The 19,589-nt window shown below is 46.8% G+C and overlaps 1 protein-coding gene across 2 annotated transcripts in view; it reads left to right on the forward strand.

Moving 5' to 3' along the window:
- Positions 1-19,589, forward strand: part of ZCCHC14 (zinc finger CCHC-type containing 14) — a 60,689-nt gene that overhangs the window by 24,752 nt on the left and 16,348 nt on the right. For both annotated transcript variants that reach the window (XM_057533953.1, XM_057533954.1), the window contains exons 2-3: positions 1,718-1,841; positions 8,879-8,952. In XM_057533953.1, coding sequence (XP_057389936.1) covers positions 1,718-1,841; positions 8,879-8,952 — 198 coding nt within the window. The remainder of the gene's footprint in view (positions 1-1,717; positions 1,842-8,878; positions 8,953-19,589) is intronic.

Below are 19,589 nucleotides of genomic sequence, written 5' to 3' on the forward strand. Positions count from 1 at the left end.
GTGTCCTGTCTCCGAGGTGGCAGGTACAGGCCTGCCCTGCAAGAGTGGTGCCGCCTCCACCTGCTCCACTCCCTCTGCCTCTGCCTGATGCCCCGGGCCTGGGGTTTACACAGCAGGGGACGGGGCCGTGCTGCCGCCCACCTGCTGTCCAGGTAGTGAGGAGGGCCAGGGACAGTGAAGGCCAGAGAGCTTCCTGATACGGGTCAGGGTTGGGACCAGAAGTCATGCTCCACTTTTTCCCAAATCTTCTCCTTTGTTGTGTATGTAGGATGGTGTTTCTCCACCTTTTTTGTTTTTTAATTTATTTATTTATTTATTTTTGGCTGCGTTGGGTCTTTGTTGCTGGGCGTGGGCTTTCTCTAGTTGCGGCAAGTGGGGCTACTCTTTGTTGCGGTGCGCGGGCTTCTCATTGCGGTGGCTTCTCTTGTTGTGGAGCGCGGGCTGTAGGCGCACGGGCTTCAGTAGTTGTGGTGCGCGGGCTCAGTAGTTGTGGCTCGTGGGCTCCAGAGCGCAGGCTCAGTAGTTGTGGCACACGGGCTTAGTTGCTCCGCGGCATGTGGGATCTTCCCGGACCAGGGCTCGAACCTGTGTCCCCTGCATTGGCAGGCGGATTCTTAACCACTGCGCCACCAGGGAAGCCCCTCTCCACCTTTTAAAACTCACCTCTTTTGATAAACTTTAAAATTTAATTTTTCTCTACTGTCCTTTGAAATTTTGATGTACATTAAATTGTGAATATGAAGACGTTAAAGCATTGGTCATTTTTATTCTTCTAAATCCTACAAGTAGTAAATATATTTGGCTATAAAATTTTCAAATACTCGTCATTATTAAGGGGAAAAAAAGAAAGTTATTGCACCCTCCCTACCCTGCCCAAGAAAGCCTCCTCTCATTTCTTGAAGTCACTTAACGGTTACCAGTTTGCCGTATCCTTCCGAGCCCTGTTTATTTACACATGGACACGTTCACTGTAACCCTGAGATGGGAGGGGGCACGGGACACTCCTTCTGGCTTGTTTTGGACACTTGGTCTAGGTGAGCTTTTCCTGCCGTGCAGAGTGGGGATCTGTGGGCGGCAGTCCTTTGTTTATTGGGTCTCTATCAGTAGCTGTTAAGGTGTTTTCAGTATCGTACTATTAACCAACGCTGCGGTGAGCGTCCCGCCCCACATCTTTCTCACGTGTAAGTACTTCGTATGAAAATTCCCAGAAATGGAATTGTAATGTAATTTTAGAATCTGCTTTTTTAAAATGTACTCCCAAATAGATCAAGTTGTATTCTGTTCTTTACTGGGTTTTTTTAAGAGCATTTTATTATTTTTTTTCAAGATTTATAGAAGGACTGTATTAAGTCCTGCTGTGTAATTAATATTATAGGAAACTCTATGATTTGAAGAAATAGAAAATCAGGTTGTGCCTCAGATATAGGTATATGATTCCTGATGGCTTGGTTAACAGTTTCTATCCAGCGAGTGAACCACTGGCACAAGACTTCCACGTTTGCTCAAACTTGGGATGTTTTTAAGTTTCAGTGATGAGGAGTGGGTTGGTGAAATTTTTGTCTTTTGCCGGGAGTGCTTTATAGTTGCACTAGTAATACATATTTTATAGAAAAGTTTGAAGCTACAATAAACTTAAATGTCTTTTAAATAAAAATGGAAATCATTCCATATGAACTACATGGAAGAAAATAAGATGTTTCTATTTTTGTCCCCTGAGGTCACTCCCAGGACGGAGACCCCCGTCAGCAGTGTCGGTAACAGTTTGGAGAATGCCCTGCACACATCCGCCCATTCCACTGAGGAGTCGCTGCCCAAGAGGCCTGGAGGGAAGCACTCCAGAGGTGAGCCCTTGGTCCGCAGGGTCAGAGGGAGGAGCATCGGATGTAGGAGGAGACGTTCGCAGTGGCATTTGGTTAAATGCTCTCAGATCTTTGGGGATGCTAGTCTTAGTAAGATGTACTATTTTTCTAAATTCTGCAAGTTACACATGAGTGGATCTCGGCTGTAAACATCTCACATCTTGATGTTTATTAAGGGGGAAAAAGTGAAAGTTGTTGCGCCTCTCCCCGCCCAACACCGCAGTGGGTCCTGAATTCTAGGGCAGCGCCGTCCTGTAGCGCTCTGTGCAGTAACAGTATGTTCTCTCTGCACTGACGCGGTCGCCACCAGCCACGCGTGCCTTCCAAGCCTGGAAAATGTGGCTCACGCGAGTAAGGGCCTGAACTTTTAGATTTATTTCATGCAGTTGCACTAGCTCAGCGTGGACAGTGCGGCTCTGGAGATGGCAGGGCACGTCTGGGAGGAGGCCGAGCTCCCTGGTTCTTGAACGTCTGGCTTTGTGCAGCCATGCTAGACAGAGTCGGGCTGGCTGTCCCCCGGCCAGCTGTGTGGGGTTTGGGGGGCTCGCTGGGGAGAGACAGGGCTCTCTGGGCCTCCTGGTCTAGAGCCGGGCGTGGGTGCCTGGAAACGCGCTCGGTGTCGGTGGGGGGAAGATCGCCCTCCTAGCAGCCCTGGGAGCGCATGGTCGGCTCACTTCTGGCTCAGCTGGAGGGTCAGTCTTTCTGAAGACACAGCAGGACCTCAGTTTCCGGGTGGGTGGTTGTCACTCACTCGCTCAGAGGGACTTCTTCCTTGCATGTGTCGTCCAGGGAGGAGCGCCTCCCGATGGGGCGTTGCTTCCTTTGTCCCCAGCCTGTCCCCGCACCTTTGGAGCCTGTCCTGCAGTCTTAAGGGGAAGGCCTTTCCTTCACCATTGTGCTTTTTCCTGTAGGCACAATTATCAAGACCCCCTCGTTCCTGTTTTTTAATATAATTGCCAGTTGAACGGCTGTGTCTGTCACTCTCTTGCCGATGTGCCTGGGTGCGGGAAGGCAGATCTGTGGTAGGACCGCTGTTGTCTGCTCTCAGACATCATAATGCTTAGAGAATAGTCAGCCAGACCTTGCTAATTATCTACGGTATTCTCCAGCCAGTGGCCATGGGGATGATGGTCTCCTCCGCCCAGAAATTGACCAGCAAGTAAACCTGGTTTTGTTGTTCGCACTTTCCCCAGTGCCCTGTTACTGCTCTTCGCAAAGTCTGAAGCCACTCTGAGCGTTATTAAAGTTTTCTTGCTGTCTTTTCTGTATCCCACTTCTGTTGTGGGTTGTCTCTGCTTCTTAGAAGTTTTCAGTGACACAATTTAACTTGTAAAGAGGTCAGACTTTTGTATTTCTTCAGTTCTGAAGCTCAGGGGACAGCAGTAAGGACAGTCTGACTCCGACTGCTCTTGTCAGGTGGTGTCCAAGCTCGTTACATACATTAACTCATCTGATCTTCCTAAGAACCTGTGGGGCTCAGGTATAAGCTGGTTCATTCTAACAACAGTCCCCATGTCACAGACAGGAGAACTGAGTCACAGACAAGCAGCGTTCCTAAGATAAGCTGGGATCCCAACCCTGAGATCCCAACACTTGTGTTAGAAGAGAATAGAAAAGGAAACTCAAGTACACATGAAGTGAAAGCGTTACCTTTTTCTCTACTATTGATTGCGAAGATTTTCAGGTACAGCCTTCCTTGGGAAGCCGCTTGGAGTTTGTGGAAGCCCGCCAGGTGATGCCGCAGTCCCACGGAGCTCGTTTTGTTCAGGGATTAAATAACTGCGCCCAAGGTCACGGAGCTGGAAAGTGTCACGTTTCAGGCAGCCTGTATGACTGCAGAGCCCCTGGGCTTCCCTGGCCCTGCCGAGTGGGTTGTGGGCCTGTCCTCTCTGCCCTGGCCTCCTGTCACCCGTCTCCGCCACCACACAGCTTCTTCGTCCAGCACAGGTGCTGTCATACCTGGGCCTTGACCGCTGTGCCGCTCTGCCCGCTGGGCCCTTCCCTTTGAGGTGTAGCCCCACAGCACTGCTGTGAACTGTGTCATTTTTCCATCACTTACGGCTGCTCCTGTGCCTCGTGCGTACTAAGGCTGAATAAAACATTTGCCTTAACGCATAAACAAGTGACTTCCTCAGGCCTCTAGATTCAAGTGCCGTTATCACCAACCATTCCAATGGAGTGTGTGTTCATTTCCTATTTTTGCTACTTTAGAAATATGTTTTATCAGCTTTATGTTTTCTGGATCAGGTACTGCTTTTGTTTCTATATTTCTGGAGAACTAACAAATTAATGCAAGGTAGCTAGATGATAAAAAATAAAAGAAAAATAAGTTACAGAGTTCTTAAATATAACATGACCTGAAAAGATGTAGGAAAGAGGATCAGTTTAATCAGCATAGTAGTGAATGTTCGAATTTTAAGGACAGTTAAAAGAAGCAGCGTTTTAAAAAATTATTCCCATTAACACAGACAACTAAATGAAAGTGAGAAAGTAACTTGATATTTTAGGAACATCATTATTCAACTGAGACTTTTAAGAATACAGGTTTTCAATTTTTAGATGAAAACTAGCTTTCAATAATAACAATTGTAAAGCTGGAGGCATCTCAAATATTAGTCTGGTTCAGTTTCTCTAAGTATGAAGACACTGAGTTCTGTTGTATAGCACTTGAGAGAAGAAGGTGTTGTGCTGGAACATGATTGTTTTCATCTTTGCCTTTACTCATGAATAATACCCTCTTTACTGTGCTTTCTTTTGGCACAGTTTTGGTAATTTTTGGTTTCTTGTTATTGAGTGTACAGAATTAAGCTATTTAATAAAGATACTTTGAAATCAAGTAAAACACATAATTGGCAGAAAACTACCAACCACCCAGTTTTTTCCAGAAGACTTTAGGGAAAATGTTCCAAAAGAGTGCTGCATTCTTGGGACATATTAAAGCCATCATCTCTAGGTGTCGTGTTCTCTCAGTATGAGGTGGCCATCAGCTCCTGGAGATCGTTTGAAGGCCCTTGGTGGCCCTTAGGCTGTGGCAGTTAGGCTGAGCGAAGGTGGCCCTTAGGCTGTGGCGGTTTTAGCGGGAGCTCCCCGGGCTGAGGTCCGGGGAGTCGTTTTCTGGTCCTGGCGGTGTGGCTGCTGGAAGTCATCTGTGACTCCGCCAGACCCCGCTCAGGCCTTTCAGGATGCTTGTCTGGGCTGTTACTACGGGGCCTTTTGCGGTCTCTTCTACGCACATCTCCCTCCCTCCCTCCTTTTTCAGTTACGTTAGTGTTCTGGTTTTTAAATTAGGCATTGATCCAATTATAAAAATGGTAGTTCAGTGCAATTACACATCTTAGTGAAGGCGGTGTGCTCTAACTTGTAAGATTTGAGGAGAATTCCTAGTGTACATCGTGAATAAGAAAAGAAGAAAGGTCTGAACACACGAAATGTTAAAAGCAAACAGCACACCACCTTGCTCTTTGCATCTCTGCGTGAGAGCAGGCTGGTGGCCTCAAGTCCCGGGGTCCCAGCCCTGGGTGCCCTGCCCTGAGCCTCTGCACAGTCTGGACCCCAGCGAGGCTCACGCCCTTCCCAGCCCCCTAGCGCTCTTCCCACCACGCCCCTTTGGGCTCGGGGTCTTTCCAGTCGGTGCTAATCCTGTCTTTGGATGTGTTCTCTCCCTGCAGGTGATGGTTTGGTATCTAGCCCCTAAAGTTGACACAAGTTTGCTGGCACTTTTCAGAAAGTACTGGGACTTCGTGTGTGACAGATGACACAGTCTACAGGGCTCACGAGGGTGTTGGGAGGGAAGGAGGCCGCATTATCTACCAGTAGACTTTAAGTGGGTTGTCAACAAATTTGTATGCGTGTAGGTAAACACTCTAAAATTATGAAACCACATTACAGAAATTTGGCAGGGAAACTACCCATAATTCCACAACCAAACACAATTAACCCTATCATTTTTGGTAATTTATTTTTAGTCAATCTTTCTTTAACATTTTAAACAACTATAATCATGTTATACATACAGTTTATAATTTTTCAGGTAATATTATAAGCATTTTTCCATGTTTTTATTTTTATAAACATAGCCTTTAGTAGTTCCAAAATCGAGAGTATGCTTACACACCTTTGAAGCCCAGTTCGACACCCCCAGCCGCCCCTTGTGTTAGCCCCCGTCAGCACTGTCATCTGCTACAGAAGTCCCTCTGCACGTTCTCTCCCCCCCCCCGCCCCCGCCCCCGCCCCCGCAGGCCGTCCTCCCACCCTCAGAGCCCCGTGTGGCCACACAGTGGGCGTGGCACCAAGAGAAAAGCAGCAGGACTCGTCGGCGTCGGCCGGCCGTGTATCTGGTCCGGAGCCATCCTGGCAGTGCCGGGGCCGCTGCAGCTGCCTGCAGAGGGCCAATGGCGCGGACACAGAGCACCGAGTCAGGTGGGCTGGTGATTTCGAAGAGGTCTCACAAACGTTTCAGTCCTGTGGTCCAAAATGCCTCTTTTATTTGAAAACAGCTGAGTAACATTCATCTGCTTTTCACATTTTCCTGTCCAGATATGAGTCACTTCCCGCTTTCAGTCCAGTTGGGGTTTTTTCTTTTTACTTTTTTTCCCATAAATGCTGATACTCAGTCCTGGAACTTTTAGGTACACGTTGGTGTTCTGTGGCCTGGGAAAATGCCGAATAACGTTTTTCTGTTTTCATTGACTTTGTATATTCTGTTGTTTAAAAAAGTAAAGGATCTGGATTAGGGTGAGGTCATTGTGGGTAGGTTTTTAAAAATAGTGATTGGGAAAACATAAGAGCTGTTTATTTGCTGACAATCTGACTGGGGAAGTCAGACAGGAACAGTGAGTAGTTTCACCGAGTGAGGTCGGGCAGTGCACAGCTGCTAAATGGAGTGTTTTCTTTGTTTTGCCAGAAAGGAAGAAAACGTTCTTATTTTTTTCTTTAGAGTAATTCCTTCCTGTGAGATGCTATTTTAAGCTTAAAATACTCTAAACCAAATGGGTTCTAGTGTCTCCCAAGATCCATATCAACCCTGATGCAACTTTATAAAATTAGGGAGACTCATGAGAAAAATTCAGGGCATGAAAGGTCTTTTCCCCAACAGGCCGTAACCTCTGTGAGCGCGAGAACCCATCGACGGCGCTGGTCACTGTGTGCCCAGCCCTTGGAAGATGGCCCGGGACACAGCAGGAGCTTTGTAAGACGAGTTGGTGAATGAACAGTTGTTGGTTTAGGGCAGGGATTGGCACCTTTTTTTCTGCAAAGATCCAGAAAGTCAGTATTTCTGGCTCTGGGAAGCGTGCGGAGTCTGGGGCCGGGCTCTGCCGTCGTGGGGTGGAGCGCACCCATTGACGGTACATCTGCCCACAGCGTGGTTGTGTGCCCCGGAGCCCGTTTACACAGACAGACAGGCCGAGGGCAGCCTGCAGCCTGCAGCCTGCCTGCCCCTCGCTTAGAACAGTGCCGCCCAGTAGAGCTCCCTGGGATGACCGGGCGTCTGTGTCTGCTGCAGTATGGTAGCTGCTAGCCACGTGTGGGAGCGCTTAAAATGTGGTTAGTGCAACCGAGGAGTGAGATTTTTAATTTTCTTCAATTGTAATTAATACCAACTTAAGTGGTCCCGTGTGGTCAGTGGCTGCAGCAGTGGGCAGTGCAGCGTTAGAACCTTCCCAGAAGCCCGGTGCACAGAGCTGCTCGTTGCTCCCTGGGGTGCTCAGACATGTTAGGGGAGGAGAGAGTTCTGTGGCTAAAGAAATTGAGAAATTATGGTTTAAAAATGTAGATTTATTTGTTGCAGGACTTCTCAGAGCCTTTAATCTGCTAATGTACATGGGCAGCCTACAAAAAAGGAGTTTCTCAGATTTTCCCTCCAAACTTTTGAGCACAAAGCTTTCTGGGGGTGGCCCGGAGAAAACTATGGAAGATGTGGCTGACCAGGAGATGGGGAGTCTGCAGAAAGTGTAACTTAATAGCTTTAATAAGTTATGTTGAGTGTGTCATGCTAGACAGGTTTTGAAGATTTGTAGAAATCCCCATGGTGCACAGCCAAGGGACCTCTGGAAATATTGGGGAAAAATAGTGCAAGAAGGTGTGTGTGCTGTTCAGAAAGTAAAGCCTCCCTCATTTGCCAGGGTCTTTGCATCAGAGCTGACTGCCCGTGCCTGCCCAAGGTTCATAAGCTTGAAGACTCAGTTAACTCCATACTTGAGAAACTTTAGTATTTGAATCAGAAATAGGACATACGTACCTTAATGTGGTTTGGGAGTTTGGAAACTACATCATGTTGGATAAGTGCTGTTTTATTTTCAACAAATATTTGTGCTCAAATATTTGCATCTTAAAGCTTAAGGGCTTAGAAGCTTAATTGTATCGGTTTCTTTTTGAGGAGAAAAAAAAATGCACCCTTGCCTGTGAAAAGGGAGGTACGCAGAGGGGATGGCTCTGGAACTCTCCAGCGGCGACGGCCCTTTCTCATCCCTGTCCGGCTGCGCAGCCGCGGCCTCTGCCCATCCTTGCTCTGTTTTGCAGAGGCAGTGCTAGGGGTCTGCAGGGTCTCTTCCGCAGCTGCTCTCCTCACACCTCCAGCCTGGCTTTGTCCTAGAAGGAGGAGACGAGCAGATGCCAGTGAGAGGTTCTGGGCAGCTGTGTCTCCGAACAATCTCAGTGGAAAACGTTGAGCATTAGTTTTTCAGAAATGAGAACAGATCATAACTAATCTTCAGTTATAATTATGGTCTGTGCCCTTGGGCATTTTCAAGCTCCGATCTCTTTCTTTTCTATGATTTGTTTTTATTTTTTGCCTGTTTCTTCTGTGTCACTTTCAACTTCGCCCTCCATTCCCGAGCGAGCTGCCTCCTCGTTCCTGGCGAGCTCACCCACCGCAGAGGAGACGGGGCCGGGCGTTGGGAGCCGGACTGTGAAAAGTTGCTAATGTATCGATGCAAACTAATCATGTGTACTTCAAGCTCTTACTTCATTTTTATAATTTTGTTTGTTGTTGTTTTGTTTTGTTTTGTTTACCTTTACAGTGAGTGTTGAAAAGATAGACCTGAAGGGATTATCACACAAAAAAAATGAAAGAAATGTTGAATGTTCCTTTGAGGTAAGATGCTAAGTTTTTTTTCCCTTTTCTCCTCTAAGGGATAGGAAGGAAACATTTACCATGAAGTGGTACTTTTATTTCTCTAAATAAAAGACGAGTTGTTTGCAAAGCACTGTGCCACTGCTGCGGGAGATAGAAGTGGGGACTGGGCCCTGTGGGTGGACCGTATCCACGGTGGGCTTGTTGGGCCTGGGGGGCTGCTCTCCCTGGACCTCAGCAGGCTCCACGAGGGGGAGGGGCTGGGCTCGGGCACAGCCTGGAGTTCGCAGTCCTGTTGTGTCCCTGTTCGCCGTGTGACCGAGGACAATGCTGGACTTCTCTGTGCCCCAGCACCTCCATTCAGTCAAACAGGATGGAGTTTGGGGGAGAATTAAATGAGACAGTTCATTCAAAGCGCTCAGTACAGGGTCTGGATATAGTAAGTGCCTGCAAAGATGAGCTGGTGTTCTTCTGTACCTCCTGGATGACAGAAACTCCTTGGTGTGTGTGGGGAGCATTCTCTAGACTGACATGCTCAGCTGCTGGTGGCTGGTCACCAGAGTTGGCTAAAGTAGAGAATTGTGAAAATTGAGGCATACTGTTTATTAGAATTTCAGATCTATGATAACAGTGGCTTAAACAACATCGGAGTGTACAAGGAGTCGGCCCCGGGGCTGGAATGGCAGCTGTGCTCCATAAAATACGTAGGGAGCCAGGTTCCCTCCAGTTGACTGCTTTGACATCTCTGGGAGGTGGCCCTTAGCCTCACGGTCCAAGATGGCAGCTAGGACTCCAGCCCTCACGTTTTCATTCCAGGCAACAGGACATGGGATGAAGAGGAGCGTGAAAGGTTACTTTTACCTCTTTTTCATGGAGCATTCTTAAAAACAGCCACTAGAGGGACTTCCCTGGCAGTCCAGTGGCTAGGGCTCCTTGCTTCCACTGCCAGGAGCGCGGGTTCAATCCCTGGTCGGGGAACTAAGATCCCAGATGCCGCGAGGTGTGGCAAAAAAAGCCACTAGACACTTCCACTTATGTCTTACTGGCCAGACTTAGTTTCCTGGTCCCGCTTAGCTGCGTGTGCGTGGCTGGCTGTGTCACCAGGGTTCTGTTACTACCCCATCGTTGTGCGAGGTTCTCCTTTGACCACATGCATCGTTGGAAACTGATTGATAAGGAAAATCTGCTTCCAGCTTTACTGGCAAGTGTTCTCAGGCATAGCAGCTTCTGGTTAGTATCTAGTACTTACACTGTGCAGCTTACTAACTTTTCAAAGAGTGTAGCTACATCAGAATACTTCAAGTACTTTTAATACCACAAGGATAAAACCCTCATTTGATTTGGGAAGTCCTGCATTGTGCAAATCAGTTGTTACTCCATAGATGTGTCTTTTCAAAATGTATGGGAAAGGCTTCCCTTCGGTTTTGGAGGTTGTCAGAGCTTGCGACCAGCACCCAAGTGTCAGCAATCAGAGAACCTCAGGACCCCAGCATCTTCAAGGCCTGCTTGAGTTGGGGAGCCCAGCGAGGCCCTGAAACGCTGGGTGTGTTGACTCCTCTCCTCTGCAGTCGGCCTCTGGCTGGCGGATATCCCCTGAGGGGCTGGTGGCGGGCGTGGTCCCCCTGCACAGGGCCTGCCTGTGTGGGAACTGCTGAGCGTCAAGCCCTTCAGATCCCACACACAGATCCCACTCACAGCCCGTCTGATCAAACTGGGCTTGGACTCGGCCCCGGTCCGCAGCCTCTCTGCAAAGAAATGAACTTTGTCAGGGTAGACACTTGGCCTCTCGTGGCCCTTCCCCAGAGGAGGGCCTTGTGATCAGGGTGGGGAGGCGGCAGGCTGGCAGGATGGCGCGCCGTGAGTCTTCTGAAAGCAGAGCGGACAGCTGCAAAAGGCGCATGGAGGCCGGTCGCAGCTCTGAGATAACTGTCCCACGGGTTAATGGGTTCAGTTTAAGACGTTTCTAACCCCAAATGGTTAAGCTGAATGAAGTGTTTTGGTACTTAAAAAGCTTTGGTTATCGGAAAACCTTGCTTTTTCTGATGTGATAACGGATAAAAGGATTCTGGTGTTTAGGGAAGTGATAATCCTTCACTAGCCAGCAGTCCAACTCATTTTCTTTTGGGATACTAACTTGATATGCCCTAAGGGATTTACTGCCCACGCTACATTTGTTGATGGTAATTTGAGGCACAAAGGAAAGATACAAGGAAGATTTTTAAAAAACACAACTATCTTCTTATTTATAAAGCACACTGTTCATTTGCACAGCTTAAACTGTGTGCTTGTTCTCTGCAGGTGAGTTGCACCTCCTACTCGTAAATAAGTGGCTGCTTGTAGGATACGAATGTGTGATGTGCATGTGCTTAGGTTTGGGACTCCTGTCACACTCGAAAAGTGAAGCGCCTTGTGGTTACATAGCTTCGGGCGTTTAACCGCAGTCGCTCTAGCTCGCTGTGGTCAGGACTACAGTTCTGTAAGAGGGAGAACCTGTGGACAGCGGGAGAACATCACTCCATGTACCTTTAAACTTACAAACTTTCTGTCATCTTACACGACCGCCCGGCAAAAGTAAGTCCCAGTAGCATTTTTCTGTTTTAGAAATCAACAAGACGAGGGGCTTCCCTGGTGGCGCAGTGGTTGAGAATCTGCCTGCCAATGCGGGGGACACGGGTTCGAGCCCTGGTCTGGGAAGATCCCACATGCCGCGGAACAACTAGGCCCGTGAGCCACAACTACTGAGCCTGCGCGTCTGGAGCCTGTGCTCCGCAACAAGAGAGGCCGCGACAGTGAGAGGCCCTCGCACCACGATGAAGAGTGGCCCCCGCTCGCTGCAACTAGAGAAAGCCCTCGCACAGAAACGAAGACCCAACACAGCCAAAAATAAATAAATTAATTAATTTTTTTTTTAAAAAGAAAAGAAATCAACAAGACGATTCTAAAATTTATATGGAGAGAATTCCCTGGTGGTCCAGTGGTTAGGACTCCGCGCTTTCACTGCCAAGGGCACGGGTTCAGTCCCTGGTCAGGGAGTTAAGATTCCTCAAGCCTCACAGCGCAGCCTGAGTAAATAAATAAATAGTAAATAAAATAAAATAAAATTTATATGGAGAAAACTATAGAGCAGTCCAAACAATTCTGAAACGAAGAAAACACGGAAGACGCACAGTACCTGATTTCAACACCTCGTGTTAAAGGTGCTGCTGAGAGGGAGGAGACGCCGTGCCCCGGGGCAGTGGGGCCCGAACTAGACTCACATGTAAACTCTCAGTTGGTTGTTCTGAAGACTTCAGGAGAATATCCTTGATGGCATTTTTAAAGATTAGATGGTTTTAAAATTTTCTAATTGACTTTCTTCTTTACACCTCTGATGAGATAGATTTCACATACCATAAAATTCATCCATTTAAACTGTTCAGTGGCTTTTTTTATTTATTCAGAATTTTGTAACCATCACCACGATTTAATTTTAATATTTCCATCATCCCAGGAAGAAGCCCCATACCCATTAGCAGTCATTCCCACTTCTCCTCCCCAAGTTCCTGGCAAATACTAACCTGCTTTCTGCCTCAGTGGATTTGCCTATGCTGAATATTTCACATAAATGGAATCATACAATATGTGATCTTTGGTGATTGGTTTCTTTCATGCAAATAATGTTTTCAAGGCTTCTCTATGTTATATCATGTATTAGTGCTTCCCTTTTTATGGCTGAGTGATATTCCACCGTGTGGATGGACCACATTTAGTTCATCCACTCAGCAGTTAGTTGATGCACTCCTGGGTTGTTTCCACTTTTTGCCTCTTATGAGTAATGCTGCTATGAACATTTATGTACAAGTTTTTGTGTGGACAAATGCTTTCATTTCTCTTGGATACACACCTAGGACTGGACTTATACTGGGCCATGTGGCTTGCAGATGTTTTCTTCCATTGGGTGGGAATTTTCTTCATTTTCTTGATGCTGTCCTTTGACACACAAAAGTTTTTCATTTTGATGAAGTCCAGTTTACCTACTTTTTCTTTCATTCCTTGTGCTTTTGGTATTATATTTAAGAAATCGTTGCCTAAGCCAAGGTCACAAAGATTCACTCCTGTGTTTTCTGATAAGAATTTTATTGTTTTTGCTTTTACATTTAGGTCTTTGATTCATTTTGAATTAATTTCTTGTGTATGGTGTGAGGTAGGGGTTCGAATGCATACTTTTGCATGTGGACGTCCTGTTGTCCAGCACCATTTGTTTGTTTGTTTGTTTATTTTACAATTTTTTTTAACATCTTTAATGGACAGCACCATTTGTTGAAAAGACCATTCTTTCCCCCACTGAAGGGTCTTCACACCATTGTTGAGAATCAGTTGAGCGAAATTGTGAGGGGTTGTTTCTGGACTCTCAGTTCCATTCATCTCTGTTGTTGTCAGGCCAGCACTGCTCTGTCTTGAGCACTGTGGCTTTGACGTTGAAGTTGGGAAGTGAGAGTCCTCTTAGGTTTGGTCTTCTTTTTCAGGATTGTCTTGGCTGTTGTGGGGATGCTGCATTTCCATGTGAGTTTTAGGAGCAGCTTGTCAGTTTTGGTGCCAGCACCGGCAGCAACTCAGGCTCCCACTGCCTGCGGCTCCTTGCAGGGTGGCCCTGGGTGGGCTCGGGGACTGGCAGTGGCGACTGCTCTGTCCCGCGGGCCGGGCCTCTTCTGCTTCGGGCTAAGGGCCCCGGACGCCACACCACCCTGGTCAACTGATTATTGACAAAGGTATAAAGGCAGTTCAGTGAAGAAAAGATGGTCTTTTCAACAAATGGTTCAGGAGCAGATAACCATACGCAAAAAAAAGGAACCTTCATCAAACCTTACCCTTTATATAGAAGTTAACTCAAAACTGATCACAGACCTAAATGTAAAACCTAAAACTATAAAACTTCTACAAGAAAGCATAGGAGAAAAGTTTGTGCCTTAAACAGGCAAAGATTTCTTAGGTAGGATACCAAAAACATGAGCCATAAAAGGCAAAATGAATTAAACTTCATCAGAGTTTAAAACTTGCTCTTTGACAGGCACTGTGGAGAAAATTAAGACAAGCGGCACACGTGAACAGATATTCAGCATCATTAGCCATTAGGAAAACACCGATTAAAACCACTGTGAGGGGCTTCCCTGGTGGCGCAGTGGTTGAGAATCTGCCTGCTAATGCAGGGGACACGGGTTCGAGCCCTGGTCTGGGAAGATCCCACATGCCACGGAGCAACTGGGCCCGTGAGCCACAACTGCTGAGCCTGCGCGTCTGGAGCCTGTGCCCCGCAACGGGAGGGGCCGCGATAGTGAAAGGCCCGCGCACCGCAATGAAGAGCGGTCCCCGCACCGCGATGAAGAGTGGCCCCCACTTGCCGCAACTAGAGAAAGCCCTCGCACAAACTGAAGACCCAACACAGCCAAAAAAATAAATAAAATAAATAAATAAAGTAGCTATAAAAAAAAAAAAAAAAAAAAAAAACCACTGTGAGCTAATACTACACGCCCATCACAGCGGCTGAAGTTGACAGGATGACCACACCAGCTGCTGGCAGGTGTGTGGAAGGACTGGCATGGTAGTGTAAAATGGTGAGATTACTTTGGAAGACAGTTTGGCAGTTTTTTAAAAAGTCAAACATATCCCTAAAATCTGATTCATCAGTCCCACTTCTAGGTCAATAACCAAAGGAAATGAAAGTACATGTTCATACAAAGGTTTGTACACGAATGTTTATAACAGCTTTATTTGTAACGCCCCAAATATCCATTATCAGGAGGCTGGATATACACTGTGGTATTGTAGCCACACAGTTCAGTGTTCAGAATAGAGGAGTGAATTACTGATACACTTGGCAATATGGAGGAAACTGCGTAATTGTGCTGTGTGAAAGAAACCAGAAAAAAAGAGCATACACTGTATGAGTTTGTTTATATAAATTTAGAAAATGCAAAATAATCTGCAGTGACAGAAAGCAGATCAATAGCTTCCTGGGGAGAGAGTGATGGATGTGTTCATTATATTGATTGGAGTAATGGTTTCATGGGTGTATACATATGTCCAAACTGATCAGATTGTACACTTTAAATATGTGCATTTCATTGTCAGTTATACTCAATAAAACCTTTAAAAAAATTACCTGAGGATTGGGACTTCCCTGGTGGCGCAGCGGTTAAGAATTCGCCTGCCAGGGCTTCCCTGGTGGCACAGTGGTTAGGAATCCGCCTGCCAATGCAGGGGACACGGGTTCGAGCCCTGGTCCGGGAAGATCCCACGTGCCGCAAAGCAGCTAAGCCCATGCACCACAACTACTGAGCCTGTGCTCTAGAGCCCACGAGCCACAACTACTGAGCCCGCGTGCCACAACTACTGAAGCCCATGCGCCTAGAGCCCGTGCTCCACAATAAGAGAAGCCACCACAGTGAGAAGCCTGTGCACCGCAGTGAAGAGTAGCCCTTGTTCGCCGCAACTAGAGAAAAGCCCGCACACAGCAACGAAGACCCAATGCAGCCAAAAAAAAAAAAATTTACCTGAGGATTAATTTTTGTCCACAGAGCCCTAAATAATTAGGATAAATTGTCCTTTAAATAGGTTGTCTTTTGAACATGGATATAAATAGCTGTTGTACTGTGGCCAGAACAATAAAGAACTTTATTAGGCGTGTCTGCCTTACCATGGTGAGATGTACCCTCTATTGCTAACAGTATAGGAAGACTCGAGAAGCGGTTTTTTCTGAAACCTTTCACTTATTCAAGGAGAAGTCAGCGACTTCCCCCCCCCCCCCTTTTTCTTAGCTTTGTTTATCTCTGCTTTTAGTTTTTGTGTGTCATTGTTTTCCAGGATACAAATGAAAGGTTATTCTTTTATAGGAAGACGTAAGTAATAAAGGGACTAGAAGCAGGAGTTTGAGTTTCCTGTTCTTTCTTTTCATGGAGTTGGTTTTGTTTTTGCTGAAGTTGTAATTACTAGTTACTGAGGAGAGCAAATACAGGAAGCAGATGACAGAATCTTTTAAAATATAAAATTATCTTATATCTATGTACATGTGAAATGTCCAAATTTTACCAGCTTTCCCAAATTCACTGTTGAATAACTAAAACTTTTTTAAAGTAAACTTATTACACACGAAGGACAGGGTGGGAAAAATACAGCAGAAGATTACCCAAATGCTTGCAATGCCTGTAGATGGGAGAGTTATGTTGACTTAAAAGGAACTGTGGAGCAGTACTAATTAAAACACCCATTCTCTTTATGCCAATCTTTGTTAAGAACCCAGACATTACATTTTATTTTAGTGCTATATCTTTTCTTTAAAAGTTTTCCATCTTGAAACAATCTTAACTGCTCTGAATATTTTATCACTATTAGCTAAGGATGAGTCTTGACAACTATTTTTTTTAATTTAGTTTTTGTTTTCATCAGCTCTGTGTGTGCAGAGAGTCCAGTAATTCTGCCCACATCATCCGGAGGAGCAGGGAACTGTTTCTTGTGATGATACACCTCATTGCTCGTATGATAATTAGCCTGACTGTGTGAAGGTTGTTGCTACCCAAGCCATGTGGTATATGCTTAGTACCTTTCCTTTCCGATAACTTTATTCTACCTGGAGTTAATTGTCTCTTTTTGTTTGTTTGTTGCTTGTGAACAAGTACTTAGAAAACAACTTCACCCCTAAACTTTTCCCTGGTTGTGTTCATATGCGTCCGGCATTCCATAGGTTTCATCTCTGGAGCTACGGCCCTGCTCCGACCTGGACTTGGCCTGGTGCAGTCTCATGGCGGGGCCCCCGTACCATCACCTGCGGGGTCCCTTCCTCCCTCCCGGCTCTGATACCCTGTTCTCGGTTCTTAGCTCATCTATTGTCTTGGGTTAGTTCTGGGTTTTAGTAGTTGTTCTAGTAGCTTCTCAGAAAGGGTCCCGGGGAGGTACAGTTTCTGACTGTCATGTTTGGCAGTGTCTTCATCCGTCTGACCTGACATGTGACTGGGAATACAGTTCTAGACCAGGCGTCATTTTTCCTTAGGAACTCGGAAGCGCTTCGTACTTACTGTCTTGCAGTGTTGCTGTTGAGAAGCATGGATCTGTTCTGACTCCTGATCCAGTGTTGGCCCTGTTTTATCATTTCTAAAGGTTTTAGGATCTTCTCTCGGTCCCAAGCGTTTGCACATTTCTCAGAGCCAGGCTTGGGTGTAGGTTGTCATCCGCTGTGCTGAGACGCAAGTCAGCCCTTTCAACTTAAGTCCATTAATTTGAGTTCCTTTTCTTCAGTCATTCCTTTTGGTTTCCTCTGTCCTGTTCTTCTCAGTTTTCTTGTTTTGGAACTCCTGCTGTCTGCCTGTTGGACCTCAAGACTGGTCCTCTGTTTTATTTTTTTTTCCTCTATTTTCTTTCCCTTGGACTTGTTTGATCTATCCTATGGAAGATTCCCTCATCTTCCATCTCTTGAATTGAATTTTTCACTTCTGCGGTCCTGTTGTTAACAGCGAAGACCTCTTGTCCCCTGGCAGTTCTTTGTTCACAGCGTCCTCTTCTTGGCGATGCTTTCTGCCCTTAGTTCACTGAGAATATCGCTGATAGTTTTTAGTTTTAAAAACAAGTTTTGAGTGCATGGTCCGTGCCACCTCCAGGCTGCCTTGTTCTTTGTGACTGCTTTGCCTGTCCTTGTATTCGGCTTCAGAGCTCCTCAGAGGTCTGGTGGCAGGTCTGGTGGCGCTGGGCTGCTTGCTCACGTGAGGGCTGTGGCCTGAGCTGCTGCCTGTGTGAGTGAAGAAAACGCTACTCCCCCTTCTCCAGAGGGTGCGAGAGCTGAGACGGACAGTGGGTCAGAGGAGTTAGACTCTGAGTGTGAAGAAATCCTCAGTACCCTTATCAACTCTGTGCATACCGTGCTTTTTTTTTTTTTTTTTGGCTGTGTTGGGTCTTTGTTGCGGTGCGCGGGCTTCTCATGGCAGTGGCTTCTCTTGTTGCAGAGCACAGGCTCTAGGTGTGTGGGCTTCAGTAGTTGTGGCGCGCGGGCTCAGTAGTGGTGGCTCGCGGGCTCTAGAGTGTAGGCTCAGTAGTTGTGGTGCACGGACTTAGTTGCTCAGCGGCGTGTGGGTCTTCCCAGACCAGGACTCGAACCCGTGTCCCCTGCGTTGGCAGGCGGATTCTTAACCACTGTGCCACAGGGAAGTCCCCATGCTTTTTTGTGTATGTTTAAGATACATTAAAATCCATCTTAGCAGGTCTCAGTGGCTCTTTGAGCGACTATGGGTGGTAGAAAAATACTGTGCCGTCATTTGATTGGCAGTGTTTCTTCTTGGTGGTACATCAGCAGTGGGGTAGCTTATGGTCGATGTTGTCTTGGACGTGGTAGATCACGTGTCTCTAGCCCGTGGCCCAATGCGAGGCTGCTCTCCTGTGTCCGTGCCCCTCCAGGGGCCCGCCCTCTCCTCTGCCTCAGGGGACCGGGTCAGGCCAACCTGCGTCACCTGCAGAGCGGAGTGCTGCTGAAGCCTGCTGGTTTCCAGTCCTCGCCCTTGGTTGGAGCACCGAGTCCTTTTGGAAGTCAAAGAAAAATATACCAGGAGCAGACAACCTAGAATAGTTGTGCCTATTTAAAATATATAATTGTCGGGGAAGCAGGTTGTCTGTTTCAGCACAGAATGGTGTGTCCATGCTGCGCTCACCATTTGGGTATTGGACTTCATGCTTTAGTTGGGTTAGGGTGCGTTCATGCCACGTGACATGCGGCATATTTTACTTTGAAAACCACCATGTCAGCAGTACTTTGGGTCATACATCTAATGCTAGAAAGTTCTCACCTTTAATCATGGATGTTACTGGTGTTTTATGTGGGTAGCAGCTCCCTCTCCCCCAAACTTCTTTGTAGTGTTGTTAAAAGATTTAATTATTTCAGACAGAAAAAATGGTGTAGGCACTTTCATTTTAGTTTAGGTAGGTCTTGGATGGCACGGCACATTCATTCAAAAATGCCAGCACTTGCCGTGACAAATTCTGGGAGGCATGGGGAATTCAGAGATGAAGAAGAGAGGAGGTCCCTTGCCTTGATTGGCTTGTATTTTGTGGGGGCTTGAAAAACATACCTTAGTAATTGTTATGTGATGTGACAACCACCAGAACAGAGAGGAACTCATGTGAATTTCAACGGAGAGGAGAGGCGGCCAGCCCTTCAGGCCCCAGAGACCGTCAGCAAATGCCATGGGCTGTTTCTCGGAAGATGAAGGCCAGCGCGGGGTGGGAGGAGAGCGTGAGAGTTGTTTGGTGTCTCCAACCTCTGTTTTCTCTAAATCAGTGTACATACAGTGCTTTCCTATTGGTGATAAAATACACTCAGTCATTTTATTTCCCGACTTGAAATCCTCCAACGCTTCTCCTGGATTTTAGGGTAACCGTCTTCGTTCGTGGTTTAGCCCTTCTTGTTCTGGGCCCGGCTTCCCTCCCGTCTCGTCGTGTCCCCTCTGTCCTTCTCGCGCCTTCTGAGTTCAGCTCACACTTTCCTCGGGGCAGGAAAGCCCTCTGCCCCGGGGAACTTACAGTCTGTCTGTGGAGTCGTGAACTAAAACTGCCTGCTGTCGTAGGTGCAGGAAGGAAAAAGAGACACACCGGGCTTTGTAGAACGTCCAGAAAGACCTTTCTGATGTTTTCTCCCTGAATTC

This window comes from Balaenoptera acutorostrata, chromosome 19 (genome assembly GCF_949987535.1).
Source record: "Balaenoptera acutorostrata chromosome 19, mBalAcu1.1, whole genome shotgun sequence".
In the NCBI taxonomy this organism is placed as follows: Eukaryota; Metazoa; Chordata; class Mammalia; order Artiodactyla; family Balaenopteridae; genus Balaenoptera; species Balaenoptera acutorostrata.